Below are 20009 nucleotides of genomic sequence, written 5' to 3'. Positions count from 1 at the left end.
TCAGTTATGACCTTGAACCTCACATCAGACATTACTGTGAGCGTGCTGACGTTTGCTCCTGCTTTTTTTAGCTTAATGAAGCTCGAGATCCGAGATGATTCCCTCTTCACACCACACGCTTGTCCCTTCAAGATCCTAAAATATCATTATTATTAATATTAGTGGCTCCCTTGCCAACCTCATCATGTTTCCATTACTTTTGTCTCATATGATTTCAATGACCAACATTTATTAATCAAATTAAAAAAAACACACAAAGCAACAATACCAACCAAACATAATACATTAAAGGGACACTATGTAGTTTGGGAGAAGAAATTCAAACTCAGAATTTACATTATCAATTCATTTAAGTATTTATTTTTTCCATAACTGAATAAAACAAGCTGGTCTCAGAGGAAAATAAGGTCAGTTTGTTGATTCAGTTTGTTTATAAAATCGGTCAATGAAGATCTTTCTCTTCTGATCAGAAATGACTCCCCAAAACTACACAGTGCGCCTTTAAGTCAAATATTTACATCCTTTTCTCTCTTTGCAGATCTGTTCTTAATTGTTAAAGAAACAGAGCTTGAGAGTTTGTCCGATAAAAGACACAGATACAGTCCTCTTGTAGCTTTAAGAACATTGTCAGTAATAAAGAAAGAATAGCTAACTGAGGGTAAGTTTATGAAGACATGAGCTTGTACTAATGAAAACTAATAAAAGATACAACTCATACCACAGATTGCTGAGTAGTGCTCATGTTTAACAGCTTTGATATCTTAACTACGTCAGAGATGATATAAGGGAAAAAATAAAGAAATTCTGACTTGGTTGTGTTGCTTTATTACCAGTGAGGCAACAATTCCAGCGTTTTATCACAAATGGTTTAAAATGTCTTTGTTTTTTTTTGTTTCACTCTTGCATTTAACTGCATCACCAGCCTCCTCTTTTGTTTTTGATCAGTGAGTTGTTTTTCTGTTATAATCCTACAGGTTGGACCATCTTACCTGGCTTCTTGGGCTCAGGCATGTCTTTGTCTGTTTATAGTGATTCCTCTCAAAGCGTCTTCCTCCCTCCTTGTCTGTGGATCTGCCTGAGCTTCCTCCTTCATCCCTTTTTATCACCTCAACACCCCCTCCCCCCACTCCCCCCACACACACACACACAGACACACACACTACCACTGCCAGTCACTTCATCCTCCTCCCAACAAGTGGAACAAGGAAGGAAGAGAGTGACAGAATAGCTGTCACTTGAAACCTTGGCTGGGGCTGCAGAGGCTTTGAGGAGGAGGAGAAGGAAGACACCATGAGGGGTAAAAGTGGTTCAGAGCCATAAAGAAAAGTCCAGCCCTTGGGAAAACCTGCCAGCTGATTAACTCATTAGGCACTGGAGCCAAAACGTTAACAAAGTGAGTGATGCTAATCAGCACTGACACGTTGATCGAGTGATGTAGCAGCGGCTGAAGCGGCTCAGATATGTTTCGTGTTTGTCTCAGCCGACATGCTGACATGAAAAAAAGCTGACATGTTAAATATCTTTCTATGAAAACAATTGGGGGAGCAGAGGAGGCTCTTTTTTTAAAGTCTCATATTTGTGCTTTTTTTTATCCTGTTAAGGTTGAATAGATACATCAAAATGGTCATGTGAAAAACATCTTGTGCACCATGGAGAGGACTTACAGTCATGTCTCAGCATCAGGGCTTTATTTTCTGGTTTCTAGTCGTCAGGATCTACAACCACAGTTTCTCAAAACTAATAATTATTAGAGATTGAATATATTCTTGCACACCATTTTCGTCACAAGCCAACAGTCGCCTTCAGTTTCAAGGACATGCACAAGGTCGGGCTAAAGATGCCCATTTGCCTATTTTGGGTGAGCTGTCTCTCTGGCGGAAAAATAATAAAAATAATTGTTTTATTTTTGCTGTTGTGGCTACGTAAATATTGGACACAGAGACACAGAGATGGAGCAGACCACAGGCGTAGAAAGGGAAAAAAAGGAGAGAGATGATTTCTTTCCTGTGACACTGCAGCATCCACACTTAGTATTTTTGCCATTGTGTGAGAGCTCCAGGTGAGTCTTTTGAAGGTGTGTAAATGGCGGATTAACATGTATAAACCACTTTTTAATTGGCCCCAGCGGATCATAATGTGACGTGAAAGATGAGACCTTCCCCGTCTCTCTCGTTCGCCTTTACAAGCCTGTGGACGATTTGTTAAAGTTGTTAAATGTTGCTAGACTGTGGATTTCTTTGTAAAGGGTTTGACTTTGTGCCTCGTCTCACTTCTTCTCTCTGCTCCGCTACAACAGTAGCTAACATAAGCTAACAGCTGGCTTCCAGCTCAACACAGAAGTTCCACAGAGCCCCGTTAACTAAGTCAATCTATTAAATCATTGGCTTGTGGTTTCACACTGACCATGAACAGCAGTCTCCTGGGTGAAAATCCTGTGCTGTACCCAACCATCTGCCCAATAAGACACGTAAATATGGGTCATAATAAGCTGCTTCCACAACCTATATGGTCGTTTTTCTGATGAGGACAGGCTGGTCTTAGCTAGCTAGCTAGCTAGCTGGCTATTGTATTGTAGAACGAAGAGGAAGCGATGAGCATTTACTAGCTCAACCAAGCCCAGATTTATTCCTTCTGCAGTAGCGAAAGCTAAACCGGTGTCGCCGGTAAAACAGCAAAACAGGTTCACTTGAGCTTCACTTCATTCTGCTTTACAAATGGCACACAGGTACCAGCCTGTTCTTCTAATGGATGAAACTCTGTAAGTGTATTAACCTATTTCGATGCCTTGGTAAGATTTTGAAGAAGAAAAAAGATTCAGCTCCGCTCCCTATCCCAATAATTTTGCTACAGTCCAGAAGAGGATGAGATAGAAAGAAAAAAAAAGCAGCTCCGAAATGAAAACGGGAGCACAGCAGCAGCAGCAGCAGCAGCAGCAGCAGCCTTGCGTTCCTATAGGCTCTGACAATCCCATTTGTTCTCCGGGAGCCATAGCTGTCAACAGGGTGTATTTTATGGGACTGGAGGACCTCGGCAGAGATGTGAGGAACAAGGTCAAAGACAGCAGAAGGGGGTTGCTGACCTTAAGAGTTCATGGAGAGGTTCAAACTTCCCAACCCATCACATACATATAGACTAAAGAGACACACATGCTTATATGTTAACCCAAAGTTTCACATGTGTTGTGGAATAAATATACAGTATATTAATTACACAGCAAAGACGAGAAGTGATAGAGGAGCGACTGGCCTTCAGTCTCCTTCCTTTGACTCCGAATGGCAAAGCAGACCAGAATGGGTATTATAAACATCACTGTTGAATTATGCATTCAAGCAGCTTTTCACTTTCCATTCATTCGTCTGTATACAGTCGTCCCCTTGTTTGAATTCTGCACTCGTTCCTTGCTGCCCAAATTGCCCAGGCTGCCATAACCTTGGCTATAACAATAAACATTCTTTGAGACTTTAATTTTGGTGGAGAGAAGTTAAGTCAGAGAAAGAAAGGCAGAGATTGAAGAACTGCTATTTAAGGCAAGTGCAACTTGAGATTCAGATGTTCAAGGAGAACAAAATACCCTCAAGGAAGATTATGGAGGGCTGTTTGAATAGGACATAAAAGGTCCTTCGGTCTACTGTATATATTCTGGCTCTACATTACTTCACTTTTAAGCTGAATTATCTTTAATTAATCTTTTTGATGCATTCACAGCTCATCAGTGGCGATTTATACTGCGACTTAACACTCTGAATAGGTTGAAATTATTCCTATACTGTGGATTTAAAGTGGATATAGGACACTAACTATAGGTGTCCTACATGATCCAGTGATCCGCTGTCAGGGATGACACCAGAGTTATTTAACGCTTGCATTAGTTAAGCCTCACTGAGGTACACGTTAAGCCATCTGAAGCAGGTCCTCTCCACCTTCAGAGCGGCTTTCCCATGACTGATACACACCAGTTTAGAGATTAAAGCCGTCAGTTGGAAGAATTTTGTGTCAAAATGCAGCCTTTATACAGTTTTTTGGTAGTGAAAAGAAAGCGCAAAAGGTAAGGCAAGCTTTCACGCTATTTTTGTTAACAACCAGGTCTGATTCGGACAAAAGAAATGAAAGTCACCCATACTAATCGTACTTGAGGTAAGATAAGATAAGATAAGATAAGATAAGATAAGAATGCTTGAAAATTACATAAGAAAAAAAACATAAGAACAACACGTCATCGAGCTCTGCTGAAGCCTGATAACGACCCATTCATGTGAATCAGGTGGGCCGGGAGAGGGAAACAAATAAAACTGATTGAAGAACACTGTTTTAAGTAATATTGCACATGGTATTGATATTTACATTTCAGTGATTAATGGTAAAGCCGTCCTTCCTGCAGAAGAGAGAGGAGATGTACAGCTTCAGGCCTGACAGATGGGAATGACAAACGCTAATGAGACACTTGACATGCTGGTTGAGAGATAGTGGTAAAAGGAAATATATATATATATAATATAATCTGTACAGTGTTGACAGACCTTTAAAACTCATTATTACTCTTAAGTTGCATTGGCTGTAAGGCTCAATGTATCCCTGTGTGTAAATGCACTTTTGTGTGTTTGCTCATCTCATGAAAAGATGACTTTTTTGTTATCATTCAGACATTTTAGATGGATGACAGTATCTGTAGCAAATGTTAGGACCTAAAATGTTTTTTCAGTGTGTTTTGATTCGTCTCTCATACTGTAATTGAGGTCATTCTGTAAAAAATACAATAATAGAAATGTGATAAATAGTGCTGGCTCAATTTCATTGAAACTTGGAGGGATGATCCATTTTATTGTTCCTGTAATCCCTCTAATCTGTTGATTCATCTAATCAGTTGTCTACACTACAGCACATAAAATGTGTTAACAAAGACCTCCAGTGGTGGACTCAGGGGGGGGGGGGCCCTATGGTAGATAAAACATGCTGGTGCCCTTTTTATTATTATTTACTCCCCTGTCCGTCAAACATCCCGAGACCACCACTGAAGACACTACATCTCCTCCATACAGGCTGAGGAGAAAACAAGATTTCAGTGATTATAATCCCAAACTCTTCTTCAACCCCTCAGGATGTGTTTCAAGACAGCTTTCTTTGTCATTTTTCATAATGCTCCATTTTTAACAGCACACAGGCAGACAGGACATGACAGCGTCTTCCTTCAAAGTGAAAGTCCCGTTGCCGTTTCACATAAATAAACATGCTCTCATATTTGACTAAGAATAGGAAGGTGACACCGTTGTTTAGGGCGATGACAGAGAGTAATGGGCTGTCCCAGTAATGGGGGAAAGATACTGTATAGGCCTGCATAGTTTCAAAGGCAGGGCCAGGGGGGAATCACATGCCTCAGTCACCATATGCTCCGTACCATAGAGAGACGTCTCCATACAGACAGATAATGACGATGACACAAAAGCCCACAATTACAAATAAAACCACCCATTTTAACACATCTAATGTGTCAAATCTGAGAAAATCTGCTGCTTTTGCTTCTATTTTCAATATTCTTTATTATTGTTGACAAGATCTAAAGAGGGGATGATGAATTAAGTTGTGTAATGGAGAATGTGTTTACTTAAGGCAGAATTGGTATTGGTAGTGTCAAGCAAGGTCTTAAGGACATGTGGAAAGGCGTTTATTGTGAGGAATTAGGAACAACAATCCTCTTAGTGGTTTGTATAAAGTGAAGCTGCTCCCACACAATGGGTACGGCTGATTTAGCCGTAACACATTTTAATCTGCAAGTCTTCAGGGTCCTTACGGAGCCCGTGTTTTTGACCTCATCTAGGATGTTCCTGTCATTGAGTATGTTTGATATGTTTGTCAGTGATCTCCTAATGTGAGCCAAATCTTCATTCACGCAAACGTCAGAAAAAAAAAGAAGTGAAAACAAGTCAGATGTCCAAAAAGTTAGTTTTGACTTCTTGATATTCTAAACTTTAAAGGATTAACACTGGATTCAAAACTCCTTTTCAGCTCTTTGATGCATGAATGTTGAAGTTCGAAATGATGGATGCCTTTCACTTGTATCCACAGAGGTTTTCTTGCATGTCAGCAGAACTCCTCAGCCAGAAATAAGCATCGAGAAACAAATCACATCAATCACATTTGGCAGAAAGCTACCGCTGCTTCTCTTTTCTGGATTGATGCATTTACATTTTGGGCTCTTCAGGCCAAAATCAGTGAGGTCGCCGACACTCTGCCCCTCAGTAAACTCTCAGACTGTTTGGCAACTAGTTTAAGGAGCCTAGAGCCAGGCTCCGGTGCATGCGGGCCCAGTGAAGCAGAATAGCGATCCATAAATTCTGGTCAGGAGGTGACACATATTGGAGCTTGTGCTCACTGAACCTGTTGATCTAAAGGAACGCTGCAAACAAAGCGGTCCTGAGTCGCTGCCATATAATGAGGCCATTTGTCCCATTTGAATTCTAGATACCCATTCTAGCAGTATTTGGTACATTCATAATAAGAGCTGCAACAATTAGTCAATTAAATGATTAGTTGATCAAAAGAAAGTTATTAACTACTGAGGATTAGTCATTTATGTCATTTTTCAAGCAAAAATGTCAAACATTTGCTGGTTACAGCTTCTTAAATGTCAGGATTTGCTGCTTTTCTTTGTCATTCATGACAGTAAATGAAGAGTCTTTGGGCTTTTGGTTTCTGGTTGGACAAAAGTAGTAATATGAAGACATCTCAGGGAAATTATTATACGCATTTTAATTTTTTTTGACACTTTAGAGACTAAACTGTTGATCAATTCATCATGAAAATAATTGCCAGATTACTCAATAATGACAGTTTCAGCTCTATTCACAATGTCAGTGTCTTGTGTCTTGATCTGATCACGTGACGGTAGCTCTAAACTCGCGTGTTATTGAGCCAAAAAACATCTGTGAACACATGGGGTCATATCAGAGAAGCTCAGTAAGTATTCAAATGCATTTTCCATTGATAATAAGCAAATGAAAAGAAACACTGAATATATAAGCTTGTATATTTGTTAATCTTTCTGGTGTTCCTGCCTCTATTAAAGTCAAGTCAAAGTTTTAAAGTTGGATAGCAGTGTTTAGGGCCAACTAAAAGAGGTTAATGGCTGATGAAAAGATGTGTGAAAAGATGTGTTTTAAGCTTACTTTGGAAGAAGAGGGGCTTGGTAAGAGAAGGCCCTACCACCTTCTGATGTTTTATTTATTTTAGGAATACTCAGGAGACCAACATCGTAGAGATAGTAGAGCCCTGACAGATATGTGATGAGTAATTAGAGCTGATAAGTTTGATGGTGCAGGTTCGTGTAATATTTTGTAAGTTAAAATATTAAAGTCTGGTCTGGCGTGTACGGGAAGCCAGCGTAGTGAAATCAGGACGGGACAGTAGAGACAGGAAATTAAGGGAGAGGCCCTCACTGCATTCAAACTGGGGACACTGCAGTAACATGGTCGGCATCTTAAACCCCTCAGCCAACAGATTGTCCCTGCTTGCATTTAATTTTACAAGCTTCCCAGGCACACACAGTAAATGTGGCCATGCTAAACAACTCACTCAAGATCATGTAGCCACCGCAATCCTCCTCTCCAGTTTTACACTCAATAAAGTCAGAAAGTGTTCTTCTCTTTTCCACAGTGAAACTAAAATTGTGCAGGAAAGTCATATCTAATCACAAGAGACACATTCTGATGGTGTGAACAGCAGTCCATCCCAGCTGATTCAAGTCTTGTGTTTTTCTGCATCTTTCTGCTCTTTGTGATTCAGCGCAGATTTACTCCTTTAAAGGACATTTAGGTCAATAAAACCCAGGCTGTGGTGGAACATAGACTGCTGACTAAAGAGTTTAAAAACATGAGCACCCTCTTCATCGGAAGACATAAATATTTATAATTCAGCTGATAAAATGGCATTTTTAGAGGCTTTTTTCAGTGAGGGGTGTGGGGAAGAGGACAGTTAGAGGCATTTTCTGGTCTGTCAGCAGCCTCTGCTGGTCCTGGATGTGTCGGTGCAGCCAGAATCAAAGGCTGATGAATATTCCCAAGTCTGCATTACTGTCAGTTCAGTGTACAGTAACTCCTTTTATGTAATGCCAAGAAGAGAGAGAGGGTTTTTTCTGACATATTGACTGATATTAAACTATTAATCCTATACATGTTTTATAGTAGATAATGCTCTGAATAAAGAAACTCTTTGCTGTCCAAAAACAAAAATATGATTGAAGACATTACTTGTTTGGGCACAAAACAACTCAACTTGTCTTCAAGGTAAATTATCCATCCTGTTACAACCTGTTTTTTGTTTGTTTGTTTGTTTGTTTGTTTGTTTGTTTGTTTTCTTGCTGCAGATAAAATATATAGCAGCACTAACCTTAAATTTAGACAGCCCAAAATGGAAATCAAAACCTCTTTAATGCACAAGGAATAAGATAATTGTGCAGGAAATTGCTGTTGACAGGTTACAAGACAGCATCACACATAGCCTCCAAACACGGTTCATTAGTTGCAATCTGTCAACAGGCAAGGAAACTACTATAACAAGCAAAATTCTAAAAATATTAATTCAAAGACCGAAAAAAACAGTCTGTGCAGCAGCACTGGCACAGCAGATGACAACAGTGACACATTCAGATAACAGACCAAAGTCAAAAGTAAATTGATAGCCTGTATACTGAGAGGTATGCATAAACAACCTGTGCATAAGTGGGTCGGCACATATCTTAAATAGTTCAGCTCAGCATGCACAAGGTGACTGTGTATCTGTGTCTGTGTGTCAGTGTTCATTGGGGGTTGAGCTGTGAAGCCTGTAAACAAACATGTTTGTAGAAACTCAAAACATTAATATGATGTCTTTGAGGGTTAGGCAAAAATTAAGGTTAGCTCTCAAATGAGCATTTTGCAAATATTGCAGTCAAAAAAAGAGAAAAAAGTAAAAGAAAAGAAAAGAGTCAACATGTTTTTGGTGTCGTTTTTGCACGTATCTGAAAGACCTTTGTTGTGAAAAACCATTCCGGAAGTGCTTACGTTGATGTAGTACGCTTGACGCTGTCTTCCGGTGTCAGCTTCTGTCAAAATGGCTCGTCCATTACAATTTAAAATTGCCGTTGTTTCGACTGTTTTGTTTGCCCTATGTACGAATTTTGTGTGTTGTAATAATGGCAGAAGGGTAAGTGTTAAATTGTATTAATTTGATCCTAATATTTGACTGCGGTGAAGCGGAAGCTGCACCTGTTAGCTTTGCAATTAGCATTAGCTAGATTTGATCAGCTGAAGGCTAACGGTGGATTTTATTCTCTATCATCAGGTCGGCGATGTCATGGACACTGAATTCAGTGGTTTCTCTGTGCCTCTTGAACACTCCTTTGAAGTCGGTAAGAAAGCGTTATCATTGTGTTGTTACTGTTACGATTTATAATAGGTTGATGCTAATGCGGTTAAGCTAACCAAGCAGGCGTGTGCTACCTGCGATAACGCTGTGTCCGAATGTAGGACCCTGCGCACCAAACCTCATTCAAAAATCTGTTGGGTGATTATATTGATGTATCGATACATTTATTCACCTGGTTCAACAGAAGTGAAGGTCGTCAGGACTGCCAACGTGTTCTTTGAAACTCGGCATGTATATAAACGGCATTTTGTGAAAATGTATATGTTTTGAATCACTTAAATTGAATATGTGACATTCTTCTCTCTCATACTATCCAGATGAGATTCGGAATTCATTCTGAAAGATGACATTAAATGTGTGTCTGAAGTGCATTCATTCATTCATTCATTCATTCACTCATGCTATCTGTTCTGTTCTTACTGTCTGTTGTCCTTCTTGTCTCAGATGATGTAGCAAAGTTTCAAGTACGAGGAGCCCTGGTGTTGAAAGCTGGAAGGGAGCCCAGCGTCTCACTAACTCAGAACCAGCTATCAGAGGAAGACAGAGCCAAGCTGAAGGTGAAATATGATGAGGTTGAAAGGACGTGGGCTGACAAGTGCTATAGAGCTTAATAAAATCACACGGAGATCATGTTATTTAAACAAATGTATGTTGGACACATCATGCACATTGACAACCAGAGGCCAAAATACATCATTACAGATTTGTGGTGACCAGTGTTTAAATAAGAGAGAGCCAGAAGTCATACAAAGGGATTTGAATGTGATCCTGCATCTCTAACATGTTTGTTCTGAACTTGAATGTCTCCACAGGAAGTGGCCGCAGTGGACGGCTTGTACAGAATCAGAGTGCCTCGTGTTTTCCTGCAGGCAGACAGACAGACGGAGCGGCAGATGGAAGGTTACCTCACAGCATTTGTCCGAGCCGTATGTATTTCACTCATCTTCTCTCGGAAGTCACTTTCAGAAAACCACTTATTTAAAATTGCTCAGTGAGACTGTATTAGGTAACTAGAGAGTATTCAGACTTTTTCTTGTTTTTTTCTTTTCTTGGTTCCTGGTTCTTGGTTGATTTTAATTAGAGATACTTTGTGAGAAATCTGAAATCTCTAACCAGGAGGATTTCTAAAATGAATGTAAAGTTGATCTAATCGATCATATCTGTCATATGATACAAATGGAGCTAACGCTAACTGGCTAATGTTGGTGTAACTCTTACATGAACCTTAAATCTACTCTGATCCTCAGTGTGCCATGGTTGAGTCCCATCTGAGCGATGTCATCACCCTCCACTCTGACGTGTCTGGGTACCTCATCGGCGTCTCAATAGTGACGTTACCTGGGGCCTGTCGGGGCACTGAGGTTGAGGATGAAGTCGATCTGGAGGTTTTCAACACCACACTGAGCATCCTGGCTCCTGTCAATGCACCAGGGTCAGTCCTACATTATATATCCGTTAATAAATATAGAAGAACCTTTTCAGTTTGTCATCATGATTTTTTTCAACCCAGTCTCAACTGCTTGATAAATCTTGTCTGCTCATGGTTGCACTTCCATATCTGTGGCGGTCTGTGCATTAATAAAATCTTCTCGGGTGGCTTTTTCAGAAGTCTGTGATTCAGTTATATTTGTCTAGGCGTAGTTGCTTTACTTCATTTCCCCATAGGTAGAACAAGTCTCTCTGCACTTGTCTGCCTTTCAGATAGACGTTCTGTTTTGGAGGTTTGTTTGAATACTAATTGCTACTTTCTTCCAGACCTGAGACGGCTCTGTTCCTTGAACGCATGGAACAGGAAACTGAGAAGAAAGGGAAGAATCCACAAGAGCAGAAATCTTTCTTTGCTAAATATGTAAGTACTCCCACTGAAAACTGCTGATAAGGCCAGCAGGCCGTGCCTAAAGATGTTCTCTCTGCCTTCAGTAATTGGGCTCTGATGGTTGTAATGGCCCATATAGTTAATGAATACATAAAAATGCCTTGTAGCTCATCATTTTTTGCTCCCACAGACACACCACAACTTTTTCCATGCGTTCAGCATGTGTTAAAATACACTGTAGAGGATACATCAGTGCTGTAGAGCAAGAGGCTTTTTTTTCTTCTATCTCATTAGCCAATATTTGTGGCAGAAAAAGTATTAACGTGTCCTAAAAAGTAAAAATGGCTGCCCATTTTTTGTGTCTTCCTCGTGTTTGATTCTGGCCTTTTCTGGCTGGTCCAGTTTGTGTTCACACAGGCGTTTTACAAAAGAACCAAGTAAACATGAAGTCATACAGACTGATTAGTCAGTTTTTCAAAGGGTGCCTTTGATTATCCTTCCTCACCAACATCTTAGCATCCCAGCAAGGATGAGCGAGAGATACAAGGAAGAGACGTGAATGAGAGGAGCGAGGAGACACCGGTGTTTCTTTGCTCGAAGCTCCTGTCTCCTCTCTCCTCATCTCTTCATCTCCTCAAGGCTGATTTAAGCAATTGGAAAGTAAACAATTTCTGGGTCACGGGAGGAGAGAGGACACAAGGTGGCACAATTTAGCGCAACGAGAAGCACACATTGACGCGTAGGGAAATTTAATTTCTGGTGACTGACAGCAATTATTATTCGCTGATTATTGGTTATCAACGAGATCAGTATTTGGTACCAATATGTGTTTCCAGTAAGTGTCAAAATTTAGAATAATGTTGTTGTGTATTTAATTTAAAAATGATGATATAAGTACTGTAGTATTTGTAGAATTAGATTCCAGTAGTGGCTGCTTGTAGGATTGTTCAGACTTGTGTCATCCAAACCAGAGCAAATGTCAAAATGTATTGAAAAAAGATGGATGTGATAATTTACAAAATTCACATTTTTTAATGAAGTATTCTGCTTCAGTCCATATTTGTTGATGTTTAGCCTTTTTTAAAACAACATTTTCACTCCGGTCAGAAAAATGTTTGCTCTCCTGCACAAAGGGAGTCACACAGCTGACTTAACAGGGCAGTCAAGCAGCAGTCTTACAGCACGGTACATTACATCTTTATAACCACATTAACAAAACGTCTATTTTGACTCCAAGCAATCTTGGGGGTGATGACATAAAAATAAAACAGGCATTTGAAGCGTCATTCAAAAAATCTCAATAGAAGCTTTGAATGTAAAAAAAAAAAAACATTTGGTACAGCATTAACATTTTGAAAAGGACCTGGGCCCCACTTAGAGGCAGTCTCGGTCCTAAAAAGAGTGCCAGAGTTTAATTTACTGCAACCAAACAGACATGAAAGCATCCCAAAGTCTGCATCATGGTCTGAGACTGAGCTCTGTGCTGCCATGCCTCCCTGCGTGATGCTGTTGCCTTGAAGTTAAAAACCCTCGGTTAAAAGATGTCGTGAGATTTTGTTTGTCTTCTGACATTTCGCGCTGTCGGTTGGAGTAAAAACCGTCTCTCCACCGGAGCCTCCATGTTTGGAAACATTCCCACAGAGAACGCGGTCTCGCGTCCTGTCGCTTGGCTCGTCTGAGCTCTTTTAACGATCTCTCTGTCTTGTTTTGCTGTGTGCTGTGTGCATCTTGCCGTGTTCAGTGACCTGTGTTGACACTGTGCTGTGCTGCATCCAATGACAGTGTGTTGACTTGGTGCTGTGCTGTGTTCCAGTGGTATTTGATTCTGGGAGGTGCAATCTTCCTCATGATCAGCAATTCAGCACAGCCCCCAGCAGGGGGAGGAAGCGAGCAGAGCTGATTCCCACTGAAGTACAGTGTTCTTACTTGTGGCTCGTTCTGTCCCCCTTCCTCCTCTGTCCAGTTACGTCTTTTACTTCTAAGCAGTATGACTAACTGAACCTCACCCTCCTGTTCCCACTCATTTCCCCTTTTTTAGAGGTTTTTTCCAGGATCAATGCCAAACACATTTTAGACTGATTCATAAAAACCCTCAATTTTCTTAAATGAAAGTGCTTTGAATCAGGAAGACTTCATGCTAAACCATCGATAAATCTTAAATCTTAATAGTGAGTGTGAAGAAGTATGTGTTTGGTGTTTGACCCTGAGATTTCATCTTTATTCTGCAGTCTCTCACCCTTTTGTTCCCTTTAACTTTTCTTCTTTTCTGTTCAGAAAATAACCTGAACCTAATCTGGGATGACCAATCTGGATCTGTTGAAAAGTTCTCTGTGATCACAGTCAAATTTGTTGTCTAACAAACAAATCTCGTTGTATTTATAACATTTTCTCTCGTCTTATGCAGTGGATGTACATCGTGCCTCTCGTTCTCTTCCTGATGATGTCTGGCGCTCAGGACCAATCAGGCGGCGGAGCCGGGGGCGGAGCAGCCAATGGAGGTGGCCGGTGATCAACACGACAACAGCTTCTAACCTCTCTTTAGATTTACTGAACAATAATTCTCTTGAACAGTTTTTAATTGCTGTACATAATGCTATTTAATGAGGATAAATGTCACACATACAGCTTAAACTTGTACAGTGTAAGAGGAGATATTGTGCCCTGCAGATGACTGCAATTTTTAATACTAATGTGAAAATAAAGTATTTATTACTTGACCTGCCTTTTCTGTATGTCACTCAGATCTTGGAAAGATCTTATAAGTGAAGTAAAAATACTATTTGCTAGATGCCTACACATTGTAAAACTGATTAATCATGGTTTAGGTCATAAAACACCAATGAACAAAACAAAATAAAATTATTTGAAAGTGTAGGCAGTGCTGTGCAGTGAATAGTTCTTTCTTCTGTACACCTGACACCCAAAACTCTTTTCTCCAGTGAACAAAATTCATTTTTTGTAAATTGCAAATGAACACAATATATTATATTGTAGTTCTACTCAGTTACAATTAAACAGTCAATAAATAAATGAATGCGAACTCATTAAATTCAGGAAAAATTTGTTCAATGAATTATTATTAACAGGTGAATGATGACAGCACACATTAAAGAGGTGGCTCACCTCAGGTCAGTCTGATACAAACAAGGCAAACATTTATCCAGTATAATTCCAATAAAACCCCTTGTGGCCGGATGGGCCCGACTGGTTTCCATGATGGGGAACCAGAACCACTTCTGTGTCAGTTGAGTGCATGTGAGCTGGAAAGCCTCCACTCAGCAGTTTAATCCTTTATAATACAGGCAGGGCTTTACCCCGTTAGGACGAGAGCAGCTGCTGCTGGTGCTGTTCCCCAACAAGTGTCCACTGTAAACACTGTTTATGTATCAATGTTTTTCTAATATTCCTCCAAATGCTACATTTACATAGACTGTTTTTAGTTTCCTGGCCTTAAGTGCTCTTCTTTATCCAATCCTGAAATTCAAGGAATTTGATAAATCTCAGTGAGTCTAGATATATTACTGAGATATCCGATCTATAAATTGTCAGGCCGATATTGGGAAATTTATGTTATCGACTACATTATTGTTATCAGTGAAATTGTACCTGATGAATAGAACCGATCATATGAAACCAAATTGCTTTTATCGACTTAACAAGCACAGCATTTAAAAAACAGTCTTACAGTAGGTAGCTTCTTGCACCTCAAAAGTTGGTTTGCTATCTACCAGTGAACACAAAGATGATTTTTTTTTTTTTTACAGTGTCAGAGGAAGAAAAACTATTTAATTTACATGTTCACAAGGGTTCAGAGAGGACGAAAGAAGTTAAAAGTACAAAACATTTATTAAAGAATGATTCAACTCAGCCTCAGTGGGAAATATATTTCTACTTTATTTTTTTGTTGCTTTTTCGCTTCCTGTCGGCAAGTGTTTTTTTTTTCTGTGCATGAAAAAGCACGGAGATAAACATGGATAAGACATACCTTTAAGATGGCATCTGATGTTTATATTGGTGATTTAAATGAGCTGTCAAATGCAAACACTTGCAATTGAAATCCTACTAAAACAAGCAAAACACAGAGGGAGAATACAGCTCAACATCTAACAGACGGTCCAAACCAAATTAAAGGGCAGCTATCAGTCTGCCCAGCAGCCTGACTGCGGCCATTTTTGGGGAGCTCGTGCCAACATCCGAGTCTTTGCTCCACCATTCTGCAACCTACCTGTGTATTTATAATCATGAGTCAGAGAGATCACAGACTCAAAACAACACGGCTTTAGAGACAGAATGTCCCAAAATCCTTGCGTCAACATCGCCTGTCCTCTTCCTCGTGTCAGTCAGTCAGTCCGGCTGTTTTTAGTTCCCGTGTCCAACTGTGAGGAATATCCTCTTATTTTGGGAGGCTCAGCGTTGAGCCTCAACACTTCAGTGCCCTCTGCCCTCGTCCAGTCACCAGCCAGGCCTTTCTCAGAATGACCCACAAGCACACCCTCCTGCTGTTTGACTGCTTTTCGATCGCCTCCTCTTACTTTCTTTGCGGTACAACATGAGAAATATGGCGATAAAGACAGCTGAGGGAAACGGGAGAGTTCCAACGAAGCGAGCCGGATGACAAAAGTCATCAGTTTGTAAAGAGATCTGCTTCTGTCAGACGAGGGCAGAGGTCAGAGAGACGAGCTGCTGATCGGTCCGTGTGTTTTCATGTAATATCATGAGTTCAGCATGTGTTCGGAGATGTTTCCAGCTCCTTTTTCTGCTTTAAAATCACAATCTCAGCCATGTGTGTGGGCTTCTACTTTCAGCATAAACACTAATGAATCACGGGAGCCTTTCAGCATGGACTGTGATGTATGTTCGTGTACCAGGAAGCTGGGGGATGCTGACACTGAGACACATGATTGCTGTGATCATATGTGTTTGCACTCACATAAAGGCCATAAACAAACACTGTGTTGCTTTCAACAAGTGCATAAAGGAAAATGAGAACAAGTTGAAATTAACATTAACCGTAAAAATGATAGATTATTGCATTAGAATGGCTGATAATTACGAGCAATAAGATTAAAAAAGCAGTTTTTTATGAGAAACTGCATGTTAAAATTATAACAGCTTTGAAAGATGTTGGAAGTAAAAAAGGAAAGCCTAAACTAAATCACTTAAAGTTACATTTTAATAGATAAGATTGCTGTTGCTGTTTTATGTTATTGAGTAAAATGCATGGCACAACCTCTGCAGTATTGAGCAACCTATAACTCTGCCACAGCTTCTCCTTGTGCTTCAAAAACCAAAAATAAATCTCTTTTCAACCGTCTGTTTTGACTGATTACATTACACATTGATTGGAGGTGTATATCTGGCTGCCTGATGAAATCGATTGGATCTGTAAAGGCGCCGGTGTTCCTGTCTCCTGGGTGGTCGAACCTCGTCTGAAAGCTTCCTTCTCTGGTTGGCTTTTTCGTTCTTGACACAAAGATTTCTTTCCCTTTCTTTTCGCTTTGAGCAAGTGCAACACTATGAATGCCTGTCGGGTAAGATTGACCCCCTTGCTTAAACAATTACCATGCCTTCTTTCACAGCCCGCCATGTTGCCATCCAGAACAATTTCTCAGGTAACACGTCGTCCAGAACAGTTATCTTTGAGCATACCCTTGTCTTAAATCCAACAGTTTGTCTCTTGAAAACTCAGTTTTCAACCCCATAGCCAGAATAAACCACAGATGTTTTGAAACTATACATTTCTTTATATTGCAATTTTACATTTCTTTTGGTTCAATTTTCTACGCTGTGTTTATGATCTGGTTAGCTTTAGGCAAAAAAAAAAAAAAAAACCTTTGGTTAGGGTTCGGGAAACATCATGTTTTGGCTTAAAATACCTGATTTGTTCGGCACAAACACGGCTGGAAATTGTCACGAGGTCTACTTAAACATATCCAGAGGTGTCATGTTTACAAAGTTAAAACACTGTGTTCCCTTCTCAAACTGCAGTCACTGGCTTGGCAGCCTTCTCGCCTGTAACTCCGCCTCCGTCCCCTCCACCTCCTGATATGAGAGTCGGGTCAAAAATTTGTAATGTGAACGTGATATGACATTTTGTAGAAATGTCAGGATGGTTTGTAGGCCTGTGACAAATGTGTGTATTATCAGTGGTTTGCAGAAAGGTTTACTGCCAACAGGTTATCCTGCTGTCCACCTCTCTCACTCTGGAGGACGTTATCTGCCTATTTAGCCACTAAATATTCCACCTTCTTCACCAGTCTTGGCCAGCATCGGTGGTCTACCCAATCCCGCTGACAGTTTAACTCATGGCTGAAGTAATTGGCAGCCTTCTTCATTCATAGGTAAACTAATAACTTTTTAGAGCCCTCTTCCTGTTGTGTCATAAAGGAATGAAGAAAATGTCCAAACTGAAATGCAGAAGAGGCCAGCAGAAGCTGTAAATCATTTCAAGTGTTATGTGAATAATTTGAAATGATTTACTGATCGCACGCTGTCTAAATGTGCCTATAACAGATAATTGACAAGACATTCAAGTCGTTTTAGAGCATGGAGGGAGGATAATGGGTGAATCATGTAACACAGAGAAATGTTGCAGAAGAAAACAGAGAGCATGATGTTGGGGGAGTGGGTGGGGGTGACAGGGTGAGGAGAAGAGGGGAGATTACATACATGAAACAGGCTGCCGCTTGCATTGCAGCAGCTACTCATAAATCTCGTGGCTCTCTGTCGCTTGGAGACCACCGATGTCAGCATGACACCATGTGCCAGGCAGGACACCCCCCCCCCCCCTCTTATTACATCTCATGATTTAGGAGCAGCAGTTACAAGGTTTATGTTGCACTAAAGCTGAGAGGGGCTTGTTGATTTTGGCCTGTCGTTTTCACACTGTAAATCTGGATCTTTAAACATGCGTGGTTTATGAAAGATGCTCATTCGTGATATAAAACTAGACAGCTTCAAATTTGCTTTATCTTCTCAACAGTGTAAGGTTCTCGAAATGACACTGGCTCCACACAGCTGCGGTGGTTTCATTAGGAGAGGAATGGTCAATGGTGGAAAGTATTATGGGGTACTTGTTCTTTAATCTACTATAATATCTACTTCCACTGCAGTTCAGAGGGGAATATTGTACTTTTTACTTATAAAATACCATACATTGTTAGAAACCAGTGGTTCACAATATTTTTGGTTTAGTGACCTTTAACCAGAAAGCAGAGTCTACTTACCAACCCCTTGTTTATTTAGTTTGTTTATTTAGTTTCTTTGGGCAAAAAAAATCAATTAATGAAGATCTTCCTCTCCTGATTAAAAAAAACTACAAAGCACATCTTCAAGTAGGATTTTAAATACAGGACTTTAACTTGTAAGAGAATATCTTTACATCGTTGTGTTGGTACTTTTATTGAAGTAAATTGCTATAATTCTTCTTACACCACTTGCAATGATTCCCATTAAATGCACGGTATGTAATTTTTTGCAGCTAGGGGAAACTATGAAAACAAAAGATGTCGTGCAGTCGTCGTCTTTATTGTCAAACAACCACCATTGCCAAAGAAGAAGCCTCTTGGATGAGAGGTGAAACGGCTTTAAGAAACTGAAACACGTCCAGTTGCCTACGATACAGCACTTATAATTACCAAGACCTGGATGATTGAGAACCTTCATCAACACACCATTGCCAATGATAATATATGTGATGTGACTCAGGCAGAAATGTTCACGGACTATCGGTGTTCTAATGTTTTATTCACGTAACATTTAGTCTTGTTCGCTGAATTTCTTTCTCACTCTCTGACGACAAATGAAACGCACCGATACCTTGAATGAAATTATGATCAGCAACAGTTGTTTCAGTCACTCTGGAATAAACACACTGCACAGTGTTCGTACTGAGGGCCGAACACACATGGACAAAAACACTGAGAGGGAAGTGAGAAGGAGGAAACACCTGCCTTGTCAATCAGAGGAGAGCCAAGACAACTTTGAGGTTAAAGTCTTGACAGTCCCTGAAAAGCATCCCGGCTGGCCGCCAAAGATTACAGCCTTACACTTATTGTGTCCCCCACCCTATCATGCTATACATTTCACCATAGCCTCATCATGTTAACATGTGATGAAGTAACATGAGAGGAGATGTGATGCCCAGGCTGGGTGGTAATGTACACTGGGAATATTCGTTCGTTGTATGATGTTGTGTGCAGTGCCCCTAAACACACCCAAAGGTCAGGGTACAATACTATTTAAGCCCCCTCACTGACAGCGGTAAGCAGCAGGTGTTGAAATTTGTTTTCATGCCTCACACGGAGCAAATCTAGTATTATAGGAGCCGGTGCTAAGCGGGTAGTTACACTTCATTAAAATTCTTCTTCTAATAGCAGTGAGATACTTTCTCGTGACAGGGAGTTATTTCCTATTAAGTTTTATCAATTAAGACATGCCAGTTAGGGAGACCCCGAGGTCCGGCAGAGACAGCGAGTAGAGACTCCCACATGACTCACGGCCTAAAGGAGAATAACACTTAATTTCAGCCTTCGAGCATTATCTGAATCTTTATTGCTTTTCATTTAGTGGACATTTATTACTGTCTGTGTTTGCTGATGTCAAGGGAATGAGAAAGAAGAATATTTGCCTGCACTGATGGAATGTAACTTAGTACATTTACTCAAGTACAATTTTGAGGTACTTGTACTTCACTTGAGTATTTCCTTTTTCTGCTACTTCCACCAGAAAATACTCCTGACACTTTAATACATTTAATATTAGATACTGGAGATGTTTCCCTTCCACAACACACCTG

The 20009-nt window shown here is 40.3% G+C and overlaps 2 protein-coding genes across 3 annotated transcripts in view; one reads left to right on the top strand and one right to left on the bottom strand.

Moving 5' to 3' along the window:
• mybpc2a (myosin binding protein Ca) overlaps nt 1-1011 on the bottom strand; it is a 51029-nt gene extending 50018 nt beyond the window's left edge. Inside the window, exon 1 of the mRNA XM_073495006.1 lies at nt 990-1011. Coding sequence (XP_073351107.1) covers nt 990-1011 — 22 coding nt within the window. The remainder of the gene's footprint in view (nt 1-989) is intronic.
• Nucleotides 1012-9037: 8026 nt separating this feature from the next.
• emc10 (ER membrane protein complex subunit 10) lies at nt 9038-13929 on the top strand. Of its 2 annotated transcripts, XM_073495148.1 has the most exons (8): nt 9038-9174; nt 9313-9379; nt 9841-9953; nt 10209-10322; nt 10644-10828; nt 11152-11245; nt 13026-13123; nt 13617-13706. In XM_073495148.1, exons 1-7 carry the CDS (start codon nt 9082-9084, stop codon nt 13110-13112), a joined length of 753 nt encoding a protein of 250 aa, XP_073351249.1. In that variant the 5' UTR covers nt 9038-9081; the 3' UTR covers nt 13113-13123; nt 13617-13706. The 2 variants fall into 2 exon arrangements, with proteins under 2 accessions (XP_073351249.1, XP_073351248.1); XM_073495147.1 differs by lacking the exon at nt 13026-13123 and having other exon boundaries at nt 13617-13929.
• The last annotated feature ends 6080 nt before the right edge of the window (nt 13930-20009 follow it).

This window comes from Pagrus major, chromosome 23 (genome assembly GCF_040436345.1).
Source record: "Pagrus major chromosome 23, Pma_NU_1.0".
Lineage (NCBI taxonomy): Eukaryota > Metazoa > Chordata > Actinopteri > Spariformes > Sparidae > Pagrus > Pagrus major.
Note: the sequence above shows the minus strand (reverse complement) of the source record. Positions and strands in the feature narration are given on the sequence as shown.